Source organism: Oncorhynchus keta, chromosome 30, assembly GCF_023373465.1.
Source record: "Oncorhynchus keta strain PuntledgeMale-10-30-2019 chromosome 30, Oket_V2, whole genome shotgun sequence".
NCBI lineage: Eukaryota > Metazoa > Chordata > Actinopteri > Salmoniformes > Salmonidae > Oncorhynchus > Oncorhynchus keta.
In genome coordinates, this window is record NC_068450.1 from 14,970,586 (window position 1) to 14,994,070 (window position 23,485).

Below are 23,485 nucleotides of genomic sequence, written 5' to 3' on the forward strand. Positions count from 1 at the left end.
CGTTACAGAACTCCAACGTTACAGAACTCCAACAGAACTCCAACTACAGACCTCCAACGCTACAGACCTCCAACGCTACAGACCTCCAACAGACCTCTACAGACCTCCAACGCTACAGACCTCCAACGCTACAGACCTCCAATGTTACAGACCTCCAACGCTACAGACCTCCAACGGCTACAGACCTCCAACGCTACAGACCTCCAACGCTACAGACCTCCAACGCTACAGACCTCCAACGGCTACAGACCTCCAACGTTACAGACCTCCAATGTTACAGACCTCCAACGGCTACAGACCTCCAATGGTTACAGACCTCCAACGTCACAGACCTCCAATGGCTACAGACCTCCAACGCTACAGACTTCCAACATCTCAGACCTCCAACGGCTACAGACCTCCAACGTTCAGACCTCCAGCTACAGACCTCCAACGTTACAGACCTCCAACATTACAGACCTCCAACGTTACAGACCTCCAACGTTACAGACCTCCAACGTTACAGACCTCCAATGTTACAGACCTCCAACGTCACAGACCTCCAATGGCTACAGACCTCCAAACAGACTTCCAACATCTCAGACCTCCAACGCTACAGACCTCCAACGCTACAGACCTCCAACGCTACAGACCTCCAACGCTACAGACCTCCAACGGCTACAGACCTTCAACGCTACAGACCTCCAACGGCTACAGACCTCCAACGGCTACAGACCTCCAACGTTACAGAACTCCAACGTTACAGACCTCCAACGGCTACAGACCTCCAACGCTACAGACCTCCAACAGCTACAGACCTCCAACAGCTACAGACCTCCAACGCTACAGACCTCCAACGCTACAGACCTCCAACGCTACAGACCTCCAATGTTACAGACCTCCAACGGCTACAGACCTCCAACGTTACAGAACTCCAACGTTACAGAACTCCAACGTTACAGACTCCAACGCTACAGACCTCCAACGCTACAGACCTCCAACGCTACAGACCTCCAATGTTACAGACCTCCAACGCTACAGACCTCCAACGCTACAGACCTCCAACGCTACAGACCTCCAATGTTACAGACCTCCAACGCTACAGACCTCCAACGGCTACAGACCTCCAACGCTACAGACCTCCAACGCTACAGACCTCCAACGGCTACAGACCTCCAACGCTACAGACCTCCATGTTACAGACCTCCAACGGTTACAGACCTCCAATGGTTACAGACCTCCAACGTCACAGACCTCCAATGGCTACAGACCTCCAACGCTACAGACTTCCAACATCTCAGACCTCCAACGGCTACAGACCTCCAACGCTTACAGACCTCCAACGGCTACAGACCTCCAACGGCTACAGACAACATTACAGACCTCCAACATTACAGACCTCCAATCACAGGTTACAGACCTCCAATGTTACAGACCTCACAGACCTCCAATGGTTACAGACCTCCAACGCTCACAGACCTCCAACGGCTACAGACCTCCAACGCTACAGACCTCCAATGGCTACAGACCTCCAATGGTTACAGACCTCAAACAGACCTCCAGCGCTACAGACCTCCAACGGCTACAGACCTCCAACGCTACAGACCTCCAACGCTACAGACCTCCAACGGCTACAGACCTCCAACGCTACAGACCTCCAACGTCACAGACCTCCAACGTCACAGACCTCCAACGGCTACAGACCTCCAACGTCACAGACCTCCAACGTCACAGACCTCCAACTGGCAACAGACCTCCAACGGCAACAGACCTCCGTCTACAGACCTCCAATGGTTACAGACCTCCAACGTCACAGACCTCCAACGGCTACAGACCTCCAACGCTACAGACCTCCAACGGCTACAGACCTCCAACGGCTACAGACCTCCAACGTTACAGACCTCCAACGTTACAGACCTCCAATGTTACAGACCTCCAATGGCTACAGACTTCCAATGGCTACAGACCTCCAACGGCTACAGACCTCCAACGGCTACAGACCTCCAATGGCTACAGACCTCCAATGGTTACAGACCTCCAACGTCACAAACCTCCAACGGCTACAGACCTCCAACGGCTACAGACCTCCAACGGCTACAGACCTCCAACGGCTACAGACCTCCAACGGCTACAGACCTCCAACGGCTACAGACCTCCAACGTCACAGACCTCCAACGGCTACAGACCTCCAACGGCTACAGACCTCCAACGCCACAGGCCTCCAACGTCACAGACCTCCAACGGCTACAGACCTCCAACGGTTACAGACCTCCAACGTCACAGACCTCCAACGTTACAGACCTCCAACGGTTACAGACCTAGACTGAATTCCAATAATAATGGCACCAGAGGGCATTTCTGCTGCTTTACGGGCTCCTAACCAACTGTGCTATTTTGTTTGTTTTTTCACATTGTTTATAACTTATTTTGAACATAATGTTGATGCTACCGTCTCTTATGACCGAAAACAGCTTCTGGACATCAGAACAGCGATTACTCACCTCGAACTTGACAAAGTCCGACGCAAAGGATATACTGATTTCCTGAGACCAGGCCCAAATCCCCGTCATTCACATGCAGAAAAGACGGAGATACAGGGGGCGGACGTCGGGCTGCCTTGTGAGAAGCTGTTGGCGAGTGGGTAAACCACCACTACCATCCATTCTATTGGCCATCGTGCAATCACTGAAGAATAAACTGGATGATCTACGATCAAGACTATCCTGCCAACGGGAAATTAAAAACAGTAATATCTCTTATGTTTCAGAGTCATGGTTGAACGACGACAGATAATGCAGAGCTGGCTGGGTTTTCTGTGCATCGGCGGGACAGAGACGTCTGTTAAGACGAGGGGCAAGGGTGTGTGTCTATCTGTCAATGGTGTGCGATGTCTAATATTAAAGAAGCATCAAAGAGTACCTCATGATAAGCTGTAGACCACACTATCTACCAAGAGTGTTCTCATCTATATTATTCCTAGCCGTCTATTTACCACCACAAACTGTCGCTGGCACAAGACAACGAGCTGTTTAAGGCCATAAGCAAGAAAACATTCATCCAGAGGCAGCACTCCTAGTAGCCGGGGACTTTAATGCAGCCAAACTTAAATCTGTTTTACCTCATGTATACCAGCATGTCACATATGCAACCAGAGGGGCAACAACTCTAGACCACCTTCACTCCATACACAGAGGTGCACATACAAATCAAAAATCTAATCAAATGTTATTGGTCACATAGACGCGGTTAGCGGATGTTAACGCGAGTGTAGCAAAATGCTTGTGCTTTTAGTTCCGACAGTGCAGTGATATCAAACAAGTAATCTAACAAATTCCCCAACAACTACCTAATACACACAAATCTAAAGGGCTGAATGAGAATATGTACATATAAATATATGGATGAGCGATGGCCGAGTGGCATCGGCAAGGTCCAATACATAGTATAAACTGTATAAACTGTACATACATATGATATGAAAAGTAAGATATGTAAACATTATTACAGTGGCATTGTTAAAAGTGACTAGTGATCCATTTATTGAAGTGGCCAGAAAAGTCTTGAGGTCATTAAAGATCCCATGGCACTTAGCGTAAGAGTAGGGGTGTTAACCCCGGTGTCCTGGCTAAATTCCCAATCTGGCCCGCAAACCATCATGGTCACCTAATAATCCCCAGTATACAATTGGCTCATTCATCCCCCTGTAACCCCTGTATTCCCAAGGTTGTTGCTGCAAATGAGAATGTGTTCTCAGTCAACTTACCTGGTAAAATAACAGATAAATACTTTTTTTTTTTTTTAAATACAGCCCAAAAGGATGCTCTCGATTGTGCATCGGTACATTTGTTCCACCTCCTGAGGTAGAAGAGGCGCTATTGCGCCTTCTTCACAACGCTGTCTGTGTGGGTGGACCATTTCAGGATGTGTACATTGAGGAACTTAAAACTGTCCACCTTCTCCACTACTGTTCCGTCGATGTGGATAGGGGGGTGCTCCCTCTGCTGTTTCCTGAAGACCATGATGTTCTCCTTTGTTTTATTGACATTGAGTGTGAGGTTATTTTCCTGACACCACACTCTTGAGTGCCCTCATCTCCTCCCTGTACGCTCGTCGTTGTTGGTAACGAAGCCCACTATTGTTGTGTCATCTGCAAACTTGTGAAGTGGAGATGTTGTTTCCTACCTTTACCATCTGGGAGCGGCTATCCTGCTATGCCCTCAGAAGAACCATCAAACAGGCAAAGTGGCAATACAGGAGTAAGATTGAGTCTCACTACACCGGCTCTGATGCTCGACAGATGTGGCAGGGCTTGCAAACTATTACGGAATACAAAGGGAAACCCAGCCGTGAGCTGCCCAGTGACACAAGCCTACCAGATGAGCTAAATACCTTTTATGTTAGCTTTGAGGCAAACAACACTGAAGCATGCATGAGAGCACCAGCTGTTCCAGATGACTGTGTGATCCCGCTTTCCACAACCGATGTGAGCAAGACCTTTAAACAGGTCAACATTCACAAGGCTGCAAGGCCAGAAGGATTACCAGGACATGTACTCAGAGCATGCGTGGACCAACTGGCAAGTGTCTTCACTAACATTTTAAACCTCTCTCTGCCCGAGTCTGTAATACCTACATGTTTCAAGCAGACCACCATAGTCCTTGTGCCCAAGAAAGCGTAGGTAACCTGCCTAAATTACTACCGCCCCGTACCGACGCCATGAAGTGCTACACTGATTCGTTACCGGTACCCCCTGTATATAGCCTCCACACTGATTTGTTACCGGTACCCCCTGTATATAGCCTCCACACTGATTCGTTACCGGTACCCCCTGTATATAGCCTCCACACTGATTAGTTACCGGTACCCCCTGTATATAGCCTCGTTATTGTTATTTTATTCTGTTACTTTTTATTTATTTGTATTATTTATTTTATTTTGGAAATATTTATTGAACTGCATTGTTGGTTAAGGGCTTGTAAGTAAGCATTTCATGGTAAGGTTTTGTATTTGAAGGTTTTGCATACCTTTTGTATTCAGCGCATGTAACAAATACAATTTGATTTGAAATGGCACCCTATTTGCTATGTAGTGCACTAACTATATAGGAAATTTGGGACACAGACCTAGCCAGTCTGCCTACAGACCTCATCCAATGTTACAGACCTAGCCAGTCTGCCTACATACCTCATCCAATATTAGAGACCTAGCCAGTCTGCCTGCATACCTCATCCAATGTTACAGACCTAGCCAGTCTGCCTACATACCTCATCCAATGTTACAGACCTAGCCAGTCTGCCTACATACCTCATCCAATATTAGAGACCTAGCCAGTCTGCCTGCATACCTCATCCAATGTTACAGACCTACCCGGTCTGCCTACAGACCTCATCCAATGTTACAGACCAAGCCAGTCTGCCTACAGACCTCATCAAATGTTACAGACCTAGCCAGTCTGCCTTACATACCTCATCCAATATTAGAGACCTAGCCAGTCTGCCTGCATACCTCATCCAATTTTACAGATCTAGCCGGTCTGCCTACAGACCTCATCCAATGTTACAGATCTACCCAGTCTGTCTACAGACCTCCTCCAATGTACAGACCTAGTTAGTCTGTCTAAAGACCTTCTCCAATGTTACAGACCGGGTTAGTCTGTCTACAGACCTCCTCCAATGTTACAGACCTACCCAGTCTGTCTACAGACCTCCTCCATGTTACAGACATAGTCTTCCTACAGACCGCCTAGCTACAGACCAACCAGTCTGCCTATAGACCTCCTAGCTACAGACTAACCAGTCTGACTACCTCCAACCCCATAAAAACCTTCCAAGACTAATGGTTATGCTTCCCTTCATTTCCAGTCCACTGTGCCAGTTGTATTCAATAGGGAAGACACTGTGCCAGTTGTATTCAATAGGGAAGACACTGTGCCAGTTGTATTCAATAGGGAAGACACTGTGCCAGTTGTATTCAATAGGGAAGACACTGTGCCAGTTGTATTCAATAGGGAAGACACTGTGCCAGTTGTATTCAATAGGGAAGACACTATGCCAGTTGTATACGACCCTGCCTCACACAGGAAGCGGCGCAGGTCCTAATCCAGGCACTTGTCATCTCCCGTCTGGATTACTGCAACTCGCTGTTGGCTGGGCTCCCTGCCTGTGCCATTAAACCCCTACAACTCATCCAGAACGCCGCAGCCCGTCTGGTGTTCAACCTTCCCAAGTTCTCTCACGTCACCCCGCTCCTCCGCTCTCTCCACTGGCTTCCAGTTGAAGCTCGCATCCGCTACAAGACCATGGTGCTTGCCTACGGAGCTGTGAGGGGAACGGCACCTCAGTACCTCCAGGCTCTGATCAGGCCCTACACCCAAACAAGGGCACTGCGTTCATCCACCTCTGGCCTGCTCGCCTCCCTACCACTGAGGAAGTACAGTTCCCGCTCAGCCCAGTCAAAACTGTTCGCTGCTCTGGCTCCCCAATGGTGGAACACACTCCCTCACGACGCCAGGACAGCGGAGTCAATCACCACCTTCCGGAGACACCTGAAACCCCACCTCTTTAAGGAATACCTAGGATAGGATAAAGTAATCCTTCTCAACCCCCCCCCCCCTTAAAAGATTTAGATGCACTATTGTAAAGTGGCTGTTCCACTGGATGTCATAAGGTGAATGCACCAATTTGTAAGTCGCTCTGGATAAGAGCGTCTGCTAAATGACTTAAATGTAAATGTATTCAATAGGAAAGACACTGTGCCAGTTGTATTCGATAGGGAAGACACTGTGCCAGTTGTATTCAATAGGGAAGACACTGTGCCAGTTGTATTCGATAGGGAAGACACTGTGCCAGTTGTATTCGATAGGGAAGACACTGTGCCAGTTGTATTCAATAGGGAAGACACTGTGCCAGTTGTATTCAATAGGGAAGACACTGTGCCAGTTGTATTCAATAGGGAAGACACTGTGCCAGTTGTATTCAATAGGGAAGACACTGTGCCAGTTGTATTCAATAGGGAAGACACTGTGCCAGTTGTATTCAATAGGGAAGACACTGTGCCAGTTGTATTCAATAGGAAGACACTATGCCAGTTGTATTCAATAGGGAAGACACTGTGCCAGTTGTATTCAATAGGGAAGACATTATGCTAGTTGTATTCAATAGGGAAGACACTATGCCAGTTGTATTCAATAGGGAAGACACTGTGCCAGTTGTATTCAATAGGGAAGACACTATGCCAGTTGTATTCAATAGGGAAGACACTGTGCCAGTTGTCTTCAATAGGAAAGACACTATGCCAGTTGTATTCATTAGGGAAGACACTGTGCCAGTTGTATTCAATAGGGAAGACACTGTGCCAGTTGTATTCAATAGGGAAGACACTGTGCCAGTTGTATTCATTAGGGAAGACACTGTGCCAGTTGTATTCAATAGGGAAGACACTGTGCCAGTTGTATTCAATAGGGAAGACAGCATCCCCGTTATCACATTTTGTTGCCACTCAACAGAACCACTAAGCAGATGCTTATTCCTCCAACAAATATATTCCGAAATCCATCTATATGTATTAATGGGGATTTGACTTGAGCATATTGCACATTCTAAGATCTGACATCCCCATTCTTGAAATGCATGAGATGATACAATCTAGAACACATCAATAAATAGAACTAATAACAACACAAAGAGAAAAGCAGTCAAGCCTGAACTAAGGAGAGAACATAAGTCTCACTGAGATGAGAGGGATGAGAGGAGATGGAGGGAGGGGATGAGAGGAGAGGGATGAGAGGGGATGAGAGGAGAGGGATGAGAGGGGATGAGAGGAGAGGAAAGGAAAGGGATGAGAGGAGAGGGAGAGGAGAGAGAGAGGGAGGGAGGGAGGGGAGGGAGGGAGGGAGGGAGGGGAGAGGAGAGGGAGGGAGGGAGGGAGGGAGGGAGGGAGGGAGGGAGGGAGGGAGGGAGGGAGGGAGGGAGGGAGGGAGGGAGGGAGGGAGGGAGGGAGGGGGAGGGAGGGAGGGAGGAAGGAAGTGGAGAGGGAGGGAAGGAAGTGGAGAGGGAGGGAGGGAGGGAAGGAAGGGGGGAGGGAGGGAGGGAGGGAGGGAGGGAGGGAGGGAGGGAGGGAGGGAGGGAGGGAGGGAGGGAGGGAGGGAGGGAGGGAGGGAGGGAGGGAGGGAGGGAGGGAGGGAGGGAGGGAGGGAGGGAGGGGGAGAGGAACAGACAGTTTTCATGAAAAATAAACAGCAATTGTCTATCAGTGATCTGATTGAGATTGGAAATCTCAGCAACATGGGTAAGACCCAAAACACGTCACAGATGAAACAGACTGGCTCGCATGCCGAGAACCAGGTATGCCACACACACACACACACACACACTATATATATTCTTCCTCAGTCGATTCAACACGCCAAAATGAGTTCCTAAAGTGGAAACAGAAGACCCCTGACTGGCAACAACATGGTGCTCTCTCACACACACGGCTGCGTTGGAGTGGCCCTCCTGACATGTGCAGGCCAGACTCTGACAGTGACATCTCCATTCATTTTGGAATTCACAAAGACACATACACACACGCACGACAGAGAGAGAGAGAGAGAGACAGACTAACACACAGACACACAACACAGAGCAGAATGACCAGAGCAGAGCAGTCTGTGTTTAGCAGGACATTAGACCAGATTACATTTAGCTGTAGTTCCCTATCTGATGTCATTGTTGGCTTTCCATTGTCTGATGGATGGGTCTAAACACACACACACACACACACACACACACACACACACACACACACACACACACACACACACACACACAATAAATTCCTCTGAGTCTTTCCAGAAGCTAGTTGATTGATTGCTGGTTCCTGTTGTATGTGACTGGTCTGTGTCCCGTGGAGCAGGAATTATAAACCAGACAAAACACACACACACACAACATCTGACTCCATCAATCACACTAGCAATCAAACTAATTCAATTAGATAGACACAAATCCCGCTGGCTTACAGCCCCTTATCCCACGGTCCGGACACTCAATTCACACACAATTCCATACATGTAGCATGAACTCCCCTTTTTTCCATTACTAATGTTTCTCAATAGCAAGAAATACAGAGGAAATGGTTCTATTCTCTTCTGGAAAAGAAAAGAGAGCTAGAAAAGACAACAGGAGACAGAAATCTGTAGATATGTGTGGAGTTGTCTCTTTCAGGTTTCCAAGGTACGAGAGAGAATGCAGGGCTGTGTGCGTGTGTGTGTGTTTGTGCGTGTGTGCGTGTGCGTGTGTGTGTGTGAGTTAGGCCTCCCAGAGAGCAGCGATTAAGGTGTCAGTCACAGCTGTCACACGGAGCTGAGCAGAGAGCTTTACCCAGCATGCCTTTGGCTGGGCGTTGGGCTGAGACAAGGATGGTCACAGCAGGACTCCCATCAGTCCTGTCTTCCCTCTCCTCACCGTGACTGACCGAGTGGATGGGAGACTGTGTGTGTGTGTGTGTGTGTGTGTGTGTGTGTGTGTGTGTGTGTGTGTGTGTGTGTGTGTGTGTGTGTGTGTGTGTGTGTGTGTGTGTGTGTGTGTGTGTGTGTGTGTGTGTGTGTGTGTGTGTGTGTGTGTGTGTGTGTGTGTGTGTATGTCGGGCAGGGGAATGGGTCATGCTGATAGTTTGTATAGACGCGTCTGAGCCTGGTGGAATAGGTTAACAATAGGTTTTGGGCAGTGTGTCCTGTCTCCCATGGACAAAGAAATCCTGTGATATATCAAACGTACAACTCTCACACACACAACTCATAACTGACACTCACACGCGCACACACAAAATTCCTGAAAAAATATTAATGGAAAAATTATAATGTTTTCCTCTCTGCCCCTAATAGTAGTAAAGTCTCCTGCTATTTCCATGCTCCACTAATGGTCCCACTGTTCAAGTGTGTGTGTAGTGTGTGTAGTGTGTAGTGTGTGTAGTGTGTCGTCCTAATGTACTCCATATCTCCAGTCTGATGGATTAGGATGTTAGATAATTAATGGAGGATTGTTACAGCAGCCGTCCATCTGCCTCTCTGACATACTTACACTGACTCCTCAGAGACACAGGAAGAAAGAGCGAGGGGGGTGAGAGAGTGAAAGGGGGAGGTGAGAGGGAGAGAAAGAGAGGGGGGATTGAGAGAGAGGGGGGGTGAGAGAGGGAGAGGGGGGGTTAGAGACAGAGAGAGAGGGGGGTGAGCATAGTGCTCCATTCCATAAGGAAAAGCCTTCCTAAACCAACAGTCTCTCTCATAGTGCTCCATTCCACAGGGAAAAGCCTTCTGAAACCAACAGTCTCTCTCATAGTGCTCCATTCCACAGGGAAAAGCCTTCTGAAACCAACAGTCTCTCTCATAGTGCTCCATTCCACAGGGAAAAGCCTTCTGAAACCAACAGTCTCTCTCATAGTGCTCCATTCCATAGGGAAACGACTTCCTAAACCAACAGTCTCTCTCATAGTGCTCCATTCCACGGGGAAAATACTTCCTAAACCAACAGTCTCTCTCATAGTGCTCCATTCCACAGGGAAAATACTTCCTAAACCAACAGTCTCTCTCATAGTGCTCCATTCCACAGGGAAAATACTTCCTAAACCAACAGTCTCTCTCATAGTGCTCCATTCCACAGGGAAAATACTTCCTAAACCAACAGTCTCTCTCATAGTGCTCCATTCCACAGGGAAAAGCCTTCTGAAACCAACAGTCTCTCTCATAGTGCTCCATTCCACAGGGAAAAGCCTTCCTAAACCAACAGTCTCTCTCATAGTGCTCCATTCCATAAGGAAAAGCCTTCTGAAACCAACAGTCTCTCTCATAGTGCTCCATTCCACAGGGAAAAGCCTTCTGAAACCAACAGTCTCTCTCATAGTGCTCCATTCCACAGGGAAACGACTTCCTAAACCAACAGTCTCTCTCATAGTGCTCCATTCCACAGGGAAAAGCCTTCTGAAACTAACAGTCTCTCTCATAGTGCTCCATTCCACAGGGAAACGACTTCTGAAACCAACAGTCTCTCTCATAGTGCTCCATTCCACAGGGAAAAGCCTTCTGAAACCAACAGTCTCTCTCATAGTGCTCCATTCCACAGGGAAAAGCCTTCTGAAACCAACAGTCTCTCTCATAGTGCTCCATTCCACAGGGAAAAGCCTTCTGAAACCAACAGTCTCTCTCATAGTGCTCCATTCCACAGGGAAAAGCCATTCATAAGGAAAACCAACAGTCTCTCTCATAGTGCTCCATTCCATAGGGAAAATACTTCCTAAACCAACAGTCTCTCTCATAGTGCTCCATTCCATAACTTCCTAAAAAAGCCATAGTTCCATTCCACAGGAAAACCAACAACAGTCTCTCTCATAGTGCTCCATTCCATAGGGAAAATACTTCCTAAACCAACAGTCTCTCTCATAGTGCTCCATTCCATAGGGAAAATACTTCCTAAACCAACAGTCTCTCTCATGGTGCTGCATTCCACAGGGAAACGACTTCCTAAACCAACAGTCTCTCTCATAGTGCTGCATTCCACAGGGAAAATACTTCCTAAACCAACAGTCTCTCTCATAGTGCTGCATTCCACAGGGAAAATACTTCCTAAACCAACAGTCTCTCTCATAGTGCTCCATTCCACAGGGAAACGACTTCCTAAACCAACAGTCTCTCTCATAGTGCTCCATTCCACAGGGAAACGACTTCCTAAACCAACAGTCTCTCTCATAGTGCTCCATTCCATAGGGAAACGACTTCCTAAACCAACAGTATCCAATAGAAGCTTAAAGCCACAATAAGATCAGTAAACAGCTGGTGTTGTCAGCCGGTCAGGAAGTGGATGTTAGCTGAGGAAGCTAGATAGATGTACAGTCACTATGTCTGGTGAGTCTATACTGCAGGAAGACTGCAGGTATACTAAACAGATAGAGAACTCTGTGTGGAAGCTAAAAGAGAGGTAATATGTTTGATTCTTAATAAATGCTCAGTATTATACACCAGCTATAGACGCTGACACATTGCTCTGTCAATATTCATATCTCTTAAGTCAACTTCAGTAAGACAGAAAACCATTTTGGTTCCTCTACCCCTCCCCTAGGTAAACACAGCGATCAGGCTGTTCCACCAGGCTACCCCTCCCCTAGGTAAACACAGCGATCAGGCTGTTCCACCAGGCTACCCCTCCCCTAGGTAAACACAGCGATCAGGCTGTTCCACCAGGCTACCCCTCCCCTAGGTAAACACAGCAATCAGGCTGTTCCACCAGGCTACCCCTCCCCTAGGTAAACACAGCGATCAGGCTGTTCCACCAGGCTACCCCTCCCCTAGGTAAACACAGCGATCAGGCTGTTCCACCAGGCTACCCCTCCCCTAGGTAAACACAGCGATCAGGCTGTTCCACCAGGCTACCCCTCCCTAGGTAAACACAGCGATCAGGCTGTTCCACCAGGCTACCCCTCCCTAGGTAAACACAGCGATCAGGCTGTTCCACCAGGCTACCCCTCCCCTAGGTAAACACAGCGATCAGGCTGTTCCACCAGGCTACCCCTCCCTAGGTAAACACAGCGATCAGGCTGTTCCACCAGGCTACCCCTCCCTAGGTAAACACAGCGATCAGGCTGTTCCACCAGGCTACCCCTCCCCTAGGTAAACACCGATCCTGTTCCAGGCTACCCCTCCCTAGGTAAACACAGCGATCAGGCTGTTCCACCAGGCTACCCCTCCCCTAGGTAAACACAGCGATCAGGCTGTTCCACCAGGCTACCCCTCCCCTAGGTAAACACAGCGATCAGGCTGTTCCACCAGGCTACCCCTCCCCTAGGTAAACACAGCGATCAGGCTGTTCCACCAGGCTACCCCTCCCCTAGGTAAACACAGCGATCAGGCTGTTCCACCAGGCTACCCCTCCCCTAGGTAAACACAGCGATCAGGCTGTTCCACCAGGCTACCCCTCCCCTAGGTAAACACAGCGATCAGGCTGTTCCACCAGGCTACCCCTCCCCTAGGTAAACACAGCGATCAGGCTGTTCCACCAGGCTACCCCTAAACACCCTAGGTAAACACAGCGATCAGGCTGTTCCACCAGGCTACCCCTCCCCTAGGTAAACACAGCGATCAGGCTGTTCCACCAGGCTACCCCTCCCTAGGTAAACACAGCGATCAGGCTGTTCCACCAGGCTACCCCTCCCTAGGTAAACACAGCGATCAGGCTGTTCCACCAGGCTACCCCTCCCCTAGGTAAACACAGCGATCAGGCTGTTCCACCAGGCTACCCCTCCCTAGGTAAACACAGCGATCAGGCTGTTCCACCAGGCTACCCCTCCCCTAGGTAAACACAGCGATCAGGCTGTTCCACCAGGCTACCCCTCCCCTAAGGTAAACACAGCGATCAGGCTGTTCCACCAGGCTACCCCTCCCTAGGTAAACACAGCGATCAGGCTGTTCCACCAGGCTACCCCTCCCCTAGGTAAACACAGCGATCAGGCTGTTCCACCAGGCTACCCCTCCCTAGGTAAACACAGCGATCAGGCTGTTCCACCAGGCTACCCCTCCCTAGGTAAACACAGCGATCAGGCTGTTCCACCAGGCTACCCCTCCCCTAGGTAAACACAGCGATCAGGCTGTTCCACCAGGCTACCCCTCCTTCTAAGTTCTAATAAGTGGGTATGAATTATCCTGCAGGGTGGCTGTATGGCTTTATGGCTGCGGATGCATGTCTGTATGGATGTATGGCTGTGAATCTGCAATGCTGTGTGGCTATGGGTCTGTTTGGCTGCATGGCTATATGGCTGTGGGCCTGTATGGCTGTGTGGCTATGGGTCTGTTTGGCTGCATGGCTATATGGCTGTGTGGCTATGGGTCTGTTTGGCTGTATGGCTGTGTGTCTGTATGGCTTTATGCCTGCATGGTTGTGAGTCTGGATGGCTGTGGGTTTGTATGGCTGTGGGTCTGTATGGCTGTGGGTCTGTATGGCTGTGGGTCTGTATGGCTGTGGGTCTGTATGGCTGTGGGTCTGCATGGCTGTGGGTCTGCATCGCTGCATGAATGTGGGTCTGTATGGGTGTATGGCTGTGGGTATGTATGGTTGTGGGACTGTATGGCTGTGGGTCTGTATGTTTGTGGGTCTGCATGGCTTTTGGTCTTTTATGGCTTTTGGTCTGTATGGCTGTGGGTCTGCATGGCTTTTGGTCTGTATGGCTGTGGGTCTTTTATGGCTGTGGGTCTGTATGGCTGTGGGTCTGCATGGCTTTTGGTCTGTATGGCTGTGGGTCTTTTATGGCTGTATGGCTGTGGGTCTGTATGGCTGTGGGTCTGTATGGCTGTGGGTCTGTATGGCTGTGGGTCTGTATGGCTACAGGTCTGTTTGGCTGTGGGTCTGCATGGCTTTTGGTCTGTATGGCTGTATGACTGTGGATCTGTATAGCTGTATGGCTGTGGGTCTGTATGGCTGTGGGTCTGTATGGCTGTGGGTCTGTATGGCTGTATGACTGTGGGTCTGTATGGCTGTATGACTGTGGGTCTGTATGGCTGTATGTCTGTGGGTCTGTATGGCTGTATGGCTGTGGATCTGTATGGCTGTATGGCTGTGGGTCTGTTTGGCTGTGGATCTGTATGGCTGTATGGCTGTGGATCTGTATGGCTGTGGATCTGTATGGCTGTATGGCTGTGGATCTGTATGGCTGTATGGCTGTGGGTCTATATGGCTGTGGGTTTGTTTGGCTGTGGGTCTGTATAGCTGTATGGCTGTGGATCTGTATGGCTGTGGATCTGTATGGCTGTATGGCTGTGGATCTATATGGCTGTATGGCTGTGGGTCTATATGGCTGTGGGTTTGTTTGGCTGTGGGTCTGTATGGCTGTGGGTCTGTATGGCTGTATGGCTGTGGGTCTGTATGGCTGTGGATCTGTATGGCTGTGGATCTGTATGGCTGTGGGTATGTATGGCTGTATGGCTGTGGGTCTATATGGCTGTGGGTCTGTATGGCTGTGGGTCTGTATGGCTGTGGGTCTGTATGGCTGTATGGCTGTGGGTCTGTATGGCTGTGGTGCTGTATGGCTGTGGATCTGTATGGCTGTGGGTATGTATGGCTGTATGGCTGTGGGTCTATATGGCTGTGGGTCTGTATGGCTGTGGATCTGTATGGCTGTGGATCTGTATGGATGTGGATCTGTATGGATGTGGATCTGTATGGATGTGGATCTGTATGGATGTGGATCTGTATGGATGTGGATCTGTATGGCTGTATGGCTATGGGTCTATATGGCTGTGGGTTTGTTTGGCTGTGGGTCTGTATGGCTGTGGATCTGTATGGCTGTGGATCTGTATGGCTGTGGGTCTGTATGGCTGTATGGCTGCATGGCTGTGGGACTGCATGGCTGTGGGTCTGCATGGCTGTGGGTCTGGATGGCTGTGGGTCTGTATGGCTGTGGGTCTGTTTTGCTGTGGATCTTACACCTGCCCATACCATAACTCCTACACCACCATGGCCACTGGCATTTAATTATGTGGCAACAGCTCTGGTGAACATTCCTGCAGTCAGCATGCAAACTGCACGCTCCCTCAAAACAACACTGCACATGTGTACCATGTTGTTTAATCAGCTTGTTGATATGCCACACCTGTCAGGTGGATGGACTATCTTGGCAAAGGAGAAATCTTCACTGACAGGGATGTAAAAAAAATTGTGCACAAAATTTTAGTGAAATAAGGCTTTTGTGCATATGGAAAAATTCTGTGATCTTTTATTTTAGCTCATGGAACATGGGACCAACACTTTACATGTGTCACGGTCGTCCTCCTCTTCATCTGAAGAGGAGAGGCGAGAAGGATCGGAGGACCAAAATGCGGCATGGTTGGTGTTCATCATTAATTTTAATAAAGAAAACACTGAAACACTATACAAAAACAATAACCGAAATAACAACCGTGAAGCTAATGAGAACTGTACTGAAACAAGTAATCAACATAGACAATCACCCACAAACAAACAGTGCAACCCAGGCTACCTAAGCATGATTCTCAATCAGAGACAACTAATGATACCTGCCTCTGATTGAGAACCATACTAGGCCGAAACATAGAAATCCCCAAATCATAGAAAATAAAACATAGACTGCCCACCCCAACTCACGCCCTGACCATACTAAATAATGAATACAAAACATAGAAAATAAAACATAGACTGCCCACCCCAACTCACGCCCTGACCATACTAAATAATGAATACAAAACATAGAAAATAAAACATAGACTGCCCACCCCAACTCACGCCCTGACCATACTAAATAATGAATACAAAACAAAGAAAATAAAGGTCAGAACGTGACAACATGTTGCGGTTATATTTTAGTTCAGTATAGATGGTTAGCAATATAACATATAATATAATGGTCTTGAGTGGCAACAAATCTGCACAATAGCTGATTCGCTTTCCATACACCCCCTCTTTTCCCATACACCCCCTCTTTTCCCATACACCCCCTCTTTTCCCATACACCCCCTCTTTTCCCATACACCCCCTCTTTTCCCATACACCCCCTCTTTTCCCATACACCCCCCCTCTTTTCCCATACACCCCCTCTTTTCCCATACACCCCCTCTTTTCCCATACAACCCCTCCTTTCCATACACCCCCTCTTTACCCATACACCCCCTCTTTTCCCATACACCCTCTCTTTACCCATACACCGGTCACCATATTGGGTTGCTTTTCAACAGGAAAAGTGTTTTTTTAAATCACTAGAGTTCTTTAAAATGTAGCCAAAGATTAGAGTGTCCCACTCTCCTGGGAAACACTGATCAACACTTTGGTTCTTACCCTGTCACAATAACACTTCTATACCGATCCTATTAGTATTCTAATTCCTAATTCTATGAATGCCTCCCTGACTGTTTCATTTGTTGTCATGTTAAACAACTGTATTCAATGTGTGCCCGCTATTATCCATCAGGAACATTGGTTGAATCAACGTTGTTTCCACTTCATTTCAATGAAATGACGTTGAACCAACATGAAATAGATGTTGAGTTGACATTGACGTCTGTGCCCCGGTGGGTTCCTTCTAACTATAGGATTAGAATCATCGTTCTATTTCCATGATTCCTACAGTTCACCCAAGTGTTTTCATCTAAATCGCAAGTCAAATCGCATTTGTAATATTTGGTTAAAAATAAGGCCTAGATTTTTTGCCCATATCGTGCAGCCCTTTGTGGCAGTGTGGAAACGATCTCAAATGAAACCAACTTTTATGTTGAAGTTGAATTGAACAGTATAAAACAATCAGAATGGAGAAAGAACCATTGAAATCATTTTGAATGTATGTGTTGCCACCCTAGGATCACTCACTACTCATAAAGAAAATGTAAAACTTTTACAAATCAAAAACATAAAATACTGTCATAATGTAAAAAGTATTGTGAAATTACATTTTGTCCATATTGGCCAGCACTAAGTGAATGTACTGAAGGTTGGAATCTCATCGATCAACCATTACCCAATTTTCCAAATGACATTCTCTCTTTCTCTCCCTCAGAGCAGCCTAGCATCTCCTCTTCGTGTACATAAGTCCATTGTAGAGCATTGAAGCCCACCCTGAAGGACTGAGATGTTTCATCTCAATGGAATCAGCTGTACAAATAAAGACTATTGTATAAAAGCACCAGCTCAGTCACCTAATAAACACAAGATAGGGTAGTGCACTATATAGGGAATAGGGTGCCATTTGAGACACAAAGTGTCCTGCTACATGTCAGCTTGGCAATGGTCAACCGAGCATTCAGCATGCTCTGTCCATTCTCCATATGTATTCCATTAGCTGTAATCTATGGAGGTTAGCAGAGAGAGGCGAGGAGAGAGGATGGAGAGGACGAGAAACTTTATAGGCCGTCAGGTGAGAAATAGAAAATAGACGAAAGGAACATTAGGAGTTTTGTTCGTCTGCCCCTCTGCCTTTGACATAATGGACGCTAGAAGTCAGCCAGAGTAGAGGTCAGCCAGAGTAGAGGTCAGCCAGAGTAGAGGTCAGCCAGAGTAGAGGTCAGCCAGAGTAGAGGTCAGCCAGAGTAGAGGTCAGCCAGAGTAGAGGTCAGTCAGAGTAGAGGTCAGCCAGAGTAGAGGTCAGCCAGAGTAGAGGTCAGCCAGAGTAGAGGTCAGCCAGAGTAGAGGTCAGCCAGAGTAGAGGTCAGTCAGAGTAGAGGTCAGCCAGTGTAGAGGTCAGCCAGAGTAGAGGTCAGTCAGAGTAGAGGTCAGTCAGAGTAGAGGTCAGTCAGAGTAGAGGTCAGCCAGAGTAGAGGTCAGTCAGAGTAGAGGTCAGCCAGAGTAGAGGTCAGCCAGTGTAGAGGTCAGCCAGAGTAGAGGTCAGTCAGAGTAGAGGTCAGTCAGAGTAGAGGTCAGTCAGAGTAGAGGTCAGCCAGAGTAGAGGTCAGTCAGGGTAGAGGTCAGCCAGGGTAGAGGTCAGTCAGAGGTCAGCCAGAGTAGAGGTCAGCCAGAGTAGAGGTCAGCCAGAGTAGAGGTCAGTCAGAGTAGAGGTCAGCCAGAGTAGAGGTCAGCCAGAGTAGAGGTCAGTCAGAGTAGAGGTCAGTCAGAGTAGAGGTCAGTCAGAGTAGAGGTCAGTCAGAGTAGAGGTCAGCCAGAGTAGAGGTCAGCCAGAGTAGAGGTCAGCCAGAGTAGAGGTCAGTCAGAGTAGAGGTCAGCCAGAGTAGAGGTCAGTCAGAGTAGAGGTCAGTCAGAGTAGAGGTCAGCCAGAGTAGAGGTCAGCCAGTGTAGAGGTCAGCCAGAGTAGAGGTCAGTCAGAGTAGAGGTCAGTCAGAGTAGAGGTCAGCCAGGTCAGTCAGAGAGGTCAGCCAGAGTAGAGATCAACCAGAGTAGAGGTCAGCCAGAGTAGAGGTCAGCCAGAGTAGAGGTCAGTCAGAGTAGAGGTCAGCCAGAGTAGAGGTCAGCCAGAGTAGAGGTCAGTCAGAGTAGAGATCAACCAGAGAGAGGTCAGCCAGGTCAGCCAGAGTAGAGGTCAGCAGAGTAGAGGTCAGTCAGAGTAGAGGTCAGCCAGAGTAGAGGTCAGTCAGAGTAGAGGTCAGTCAGAGTAGAGGTCAACCAGAGTAGAGGTCAGACCCATTGACATAAGAGAGTGGTCAGCCAGAGTAGAGGTCAGCCAGAGTAGAGGTCAGTCAGAGTAGAGGTCAGTCAGAGTAGAGGTCAGTCAGAGTAGAGGTCAGCCAGAGTAGAGGTCAGTTAGTGATACTGACCCATTGACATAATGAACGCTAGTGGTCAGCCAGAGTAGAGGTCAGCCAGAGTAGAGGTCAGCTAGAGTAGAGGTCAGTCAGAGTAGAGGTCAGTCAGAGTAGAGGTCAGTCCAGTCAACCAGAGTAGAGGTCAGCCAGAGTAGAGGTCAGCCAGAGTAGAGTCAGCAGAGTAGAGGTCAGTCAGGTCAGCCATAGTAGAGGTCAGCCAGAGTAGAGGTCAGTTAGTGATACTGACCCATTGACATAATGAACGAGTGGTCAGCCAGGTCAGCCAGAGTAGAGGTCAGCTAGAGTAGAGGTCAGTCAGAGTAGAGGTCAGTCCAGAGGTCAGTCAGAGTAGAGGTCAACCAGAGTAGAGAGTGATACTGACCCATTCATAATGAACGCAGAGTAGAGGTCAGCCAGAGTAGAGGTCAGCTAGAGTAGAGGTCAGTCAGAGTAGAGGTCAGTCAGAGTAGAGGTCAGTCAGAGTAGAGGTCAGCCAGAGTAGAGGTCAGCCAGAGTAGAGGTCAGAGTAGAGGTCAGCAGAGTAGAGGTCAGTCAGAGTAGAGGTCAACCAGAGTAGAGGTCAGTCAGAGTAGAGGTCAGTCAGAGTAGAGGTCAGCCAGAGTAGAGATCAACCAGAGTAGAGGTCAACCAGAGTAGAGGTCAGCCATAGTAGAGGTCAGCCAGAGTAGAGGTCAGTTAGTGAAACTGACCCACTAACCAAAGACCAGACTTCACTGATCAATTGACCTTGGTGGTCATAAAAATGCACAGTGTCATGCTGGTGCATTGCCAATCACGCTAAATCTTGAACCTGTGATGTTAACAATTAATACATTGTACTTCTTTGTACTTCTGTATAGCAGTTTGTGACATCTGCCGATGTAAAACGTGCTTTATAAATATATTTGATTTGCGCATTTTACCAAAAGCTGCAGAAAAGTATTTCAATACACAGGCCATGTGCTGTCGGTGTAAAGAGAGAGACTCAGTCTGACTGATAAATATTACCGGAACACGTTATTTTACTGCCAGTAGCCTCGAGATGGCTCTCTGAAACTATAATTAGGAAAGTGTGCGCGCAGGCAGCCAAAGCTTGCTCAGCGCATGCACAGGCAAGGCTTTCTCTCTCGCCAGGGCATGTTCAGAGTTCGAGACTAACTGGGGAGACATTTTATTTCCTTGAGTGAATTACGCGAGTTGGAAGCTAACCTACAGTACACCTTGACACTTGCCACCCGTTCGCCGGTGGCTTTTTTTCCTCTTCTCGTTCCGCTGCCTGCGCGCGCTGTTCATTCTACCATAAACTGGAGTGCTGGAGAGGAAAATACACACAGTGACGCTGTTATAGCTTAAAAGAAGGGGTGTTCTACCCTTTATTGCCCAGGGACCCCCTCCCAGACCAACCGGTGACAGAGGAACCTCCATCATACATTAGCTAAAAAGAAATAATGAATGTCTTATCATCAGGTGAATGAAAAGGAAAGGAGAAGTAATCAGCATTTTAAAAGAATATATTTTGTGGATAGTTTTTCATTATTTTTACCTCCTACATTATAATTGGCAGAGGAAGTGTAAACTAACAGCCTATTAGCTACAAAGGTAACTCCAAACACACTCGCCAAATGCAGCTGTTTAGCTGGTTAAAGAAAGTCAGGGTTACTTGCCTTACTCACTGGTAGCGGGTGCGTCTGTATGGCTGTGGGCCAAAGTGGGTGTAATTTGCTAATATTGGGAGTTGAGAAATTGAGTTGACATCATTAGAAAGAAGATATTCTCCTCTTTTCTACTGTATGTAGGCTATACAATTCAAAATTCGTTTACTATGTTGTTGCCAGCAATATTCATTAAAAAAAACACATTTAAATTAAAACATATAGGCTATTTTCCTGAAGTACCCCCGTTGAATACCGCTGTCTTAAAGATATCATCCTTAGTTGCCATATTATTCTTTTTAATGTAAAACAGGGATGGAATTGATGTGTTTTCGGCACTAGCCAGCGGGGTTAGTAGACTGCAATTTTTACTAGCCTGGGTCCAATATATGTGACATGCAATATTTGAAAATACTAAATTCCACTAGCCAGTCTAGCTATCTTCATTTCCATTGATTCTTGAAGAATATAACTTGTAAATGCATCCTGAGTTTAGTTCCGCTGTCGGTCCCCATCAGGACACAACATATAGCCTACGCTTGTTTTACTTCTACGCCAATGTTTGTAAACAAAGTAAACAAGACTCAAAACATGGTTTAAACTATCATTTTTATATAATGGATAGTCAGTCCTTGCATCCATAGCTCTGACTATGAATTTGAGAGTGGTTACATTTCTCCAGGCCCATCCTAGCTTTCAGGAATGTGCCAAATACACAATGCTATCCGTAACATATTGGTCTGCCTTCTGATCGCATTTCTGACATGTAGACTAGGCCTACATTCACCTCCAATCTCAAGACACAACTTTGGGTAAGACATGTAGTTCAGGCCAATGCGTGTCATGGGTGCCAACTTGATGTGTCATCATCATTGGAAAAGAGCAAATTTGAAGACAGTTTTTAACTTCCCCTTCTCCACACACAAAGCGAATTTGCTAAATCTGACACTCTATTGACTTTAAATATGACACTTACTTGGCATTCTGAGTGCTCCACATGATCGTTTCCAGTGATTTGGCGTCAGAAGGTAACGTCGACCAAAACACGACAATTAAGATCCAGAGGTAACATTTCCAACACGCGACCCCTGCCATTCTCTCAACCGGGAGACAGAGTGAGCCGGGGAGAGCACCGGACCCGCCGTGCGCGTGGCGGTGCAGTAGCCGCTATCTACCGCTTTCTTCTGTGGCTTGTGTGTTTGTCAGTCGGGTGCATATGAGGTCGATGTTAGATGCATGTCTCTCTGTCCGACGTGTCTTCAGATCCCCGTTCAAACCTCTACTGTCCTTGGTTGAACCGTCCGCAAAGCGCTCGTGTCAACAGCGGTTGGCTCTAAATTACGGTTTTTAAGAGGTTCAAGGCGGGATGAAAGCCAAAGTGATACCGTTGACTTGCAGCTGAGAAACGGGGGAAGTTCTTTCTTCGCGTATGTGTCACTAATGTCACAACGATCCGGTTCCTCGTTAGATCAGGTAACCTATATCGAGGTTTCTCTGCAGGCTAGTACTGCGGTCAGGAGGGTAGCCGAACGGCCGATGTCTTTGTCAGGTGAATACCATCTCCCAGCAACGCTCTCCGTATCTGTCGCTTTACTTCATAGAATAGATGACAACACGCATCCATCAGTCAGAACTCCCGTCAGAACACACTTTATCCGTCTTTTCTCCTCATCCCACCCTTCTCCTCTCTTCCCCCAGAGCAGGGGAACTGCTGTGACTTAATGTAGTGAATATTTCCTATTCGTCCTAGACAGAACATGTGAGAGGTCCAATTGAGCTGGAGCATGTATTCGTGCATGCACTGCCCGGATGCCCACCACGCAGCAGTAGGCCGGGCTTTAGCAGTGTCCTCTTTGTCCCTAAGTCTAGAGTTATTTATTGTACAGTAGGCTGGTAGACGAGGGACTCATAGTTAGAAGTGGTCTAGTCTACCACGGGTCAGGACTTGCTCTCTCTCCCTCCTCTGTCTCTCTCTCGTTCACTGCTTGGAACCAGACGTCCCCCGCTTTGCGCCTCTCCTTGAGCTAAACCGTAACCTGATGCCCGGGCGCGCGGTAGACAGCCCACCATATCATCCGCCGCCACCAATCAGATAGCTCGGTCCGGAACTCGGGCATCGATGTGAGTGTGTGTTCCGGTCCATTACTACAGTTCATTGCCCTGAAAGCCATTTAAAACTCTCCCCTTTAAAATAAATATGTGTGAACATGGCAAAAGTAAACATGTTGGCGAATGCAATGACTTATCCATTAGAAATTACATAGAGAAACATTTGTAGAATTACAATTATTTAAAAATCTTTAGGCTATCTCAAGCATGTTTATTAAAAAAGAGTGGTGTGAATTGATCCTCTGAATCAGTCTAAGCATCAGTCTAACTTCACGGGACCCTATTGTTATACACAGTAGGACAGTGTTCCCCAACTGGTGGTCTGCAGCCCCCCAAGTTTTCTGAGAAACAAACTATCTGTTCCAAAGTATTCATACGTTTATGTGATCATATACAAATGTAAGCAAGGTTTGAAATGATGTTTTAGTCAAATATATCGGTTTGTGTTTTTTTGTGGTCAATTTGCAGTCTGCTAATTATTTGTAATTATGTTCGGCCTCCTTCCCATCCACTCAAGAAATAA

The 23,485-nt window shown here is 47.7% G+C and overlaps 1 protein-coding gene across 1 annotated transcript in view; it reads right to left on the reverse strand.

Moving 5' to 3' along the window:
* LOC127913922 (ephrin-B1-like) overlaps positions 1 to 22,932 on the reverse strand; it is a 167,872-nt gene extending 144,940 nt beyond the window's left edge. The window contains exon 1 of the mRNA XM_052487802.1: positions 21,830 to 22,932. Coding sequence (XP_052343762.1) covers positions 21,830 to 21,948 — 119 coding nt within the window. The 5' untranslated portion in view covers positions 21,949 to 22,932. The remainder of the gene's footprint in view (positions 1 to 21,829) is intronic.
* Between the last annotated feature and the right edge of the window lie 553 nt (positions 22,933 to 23,485).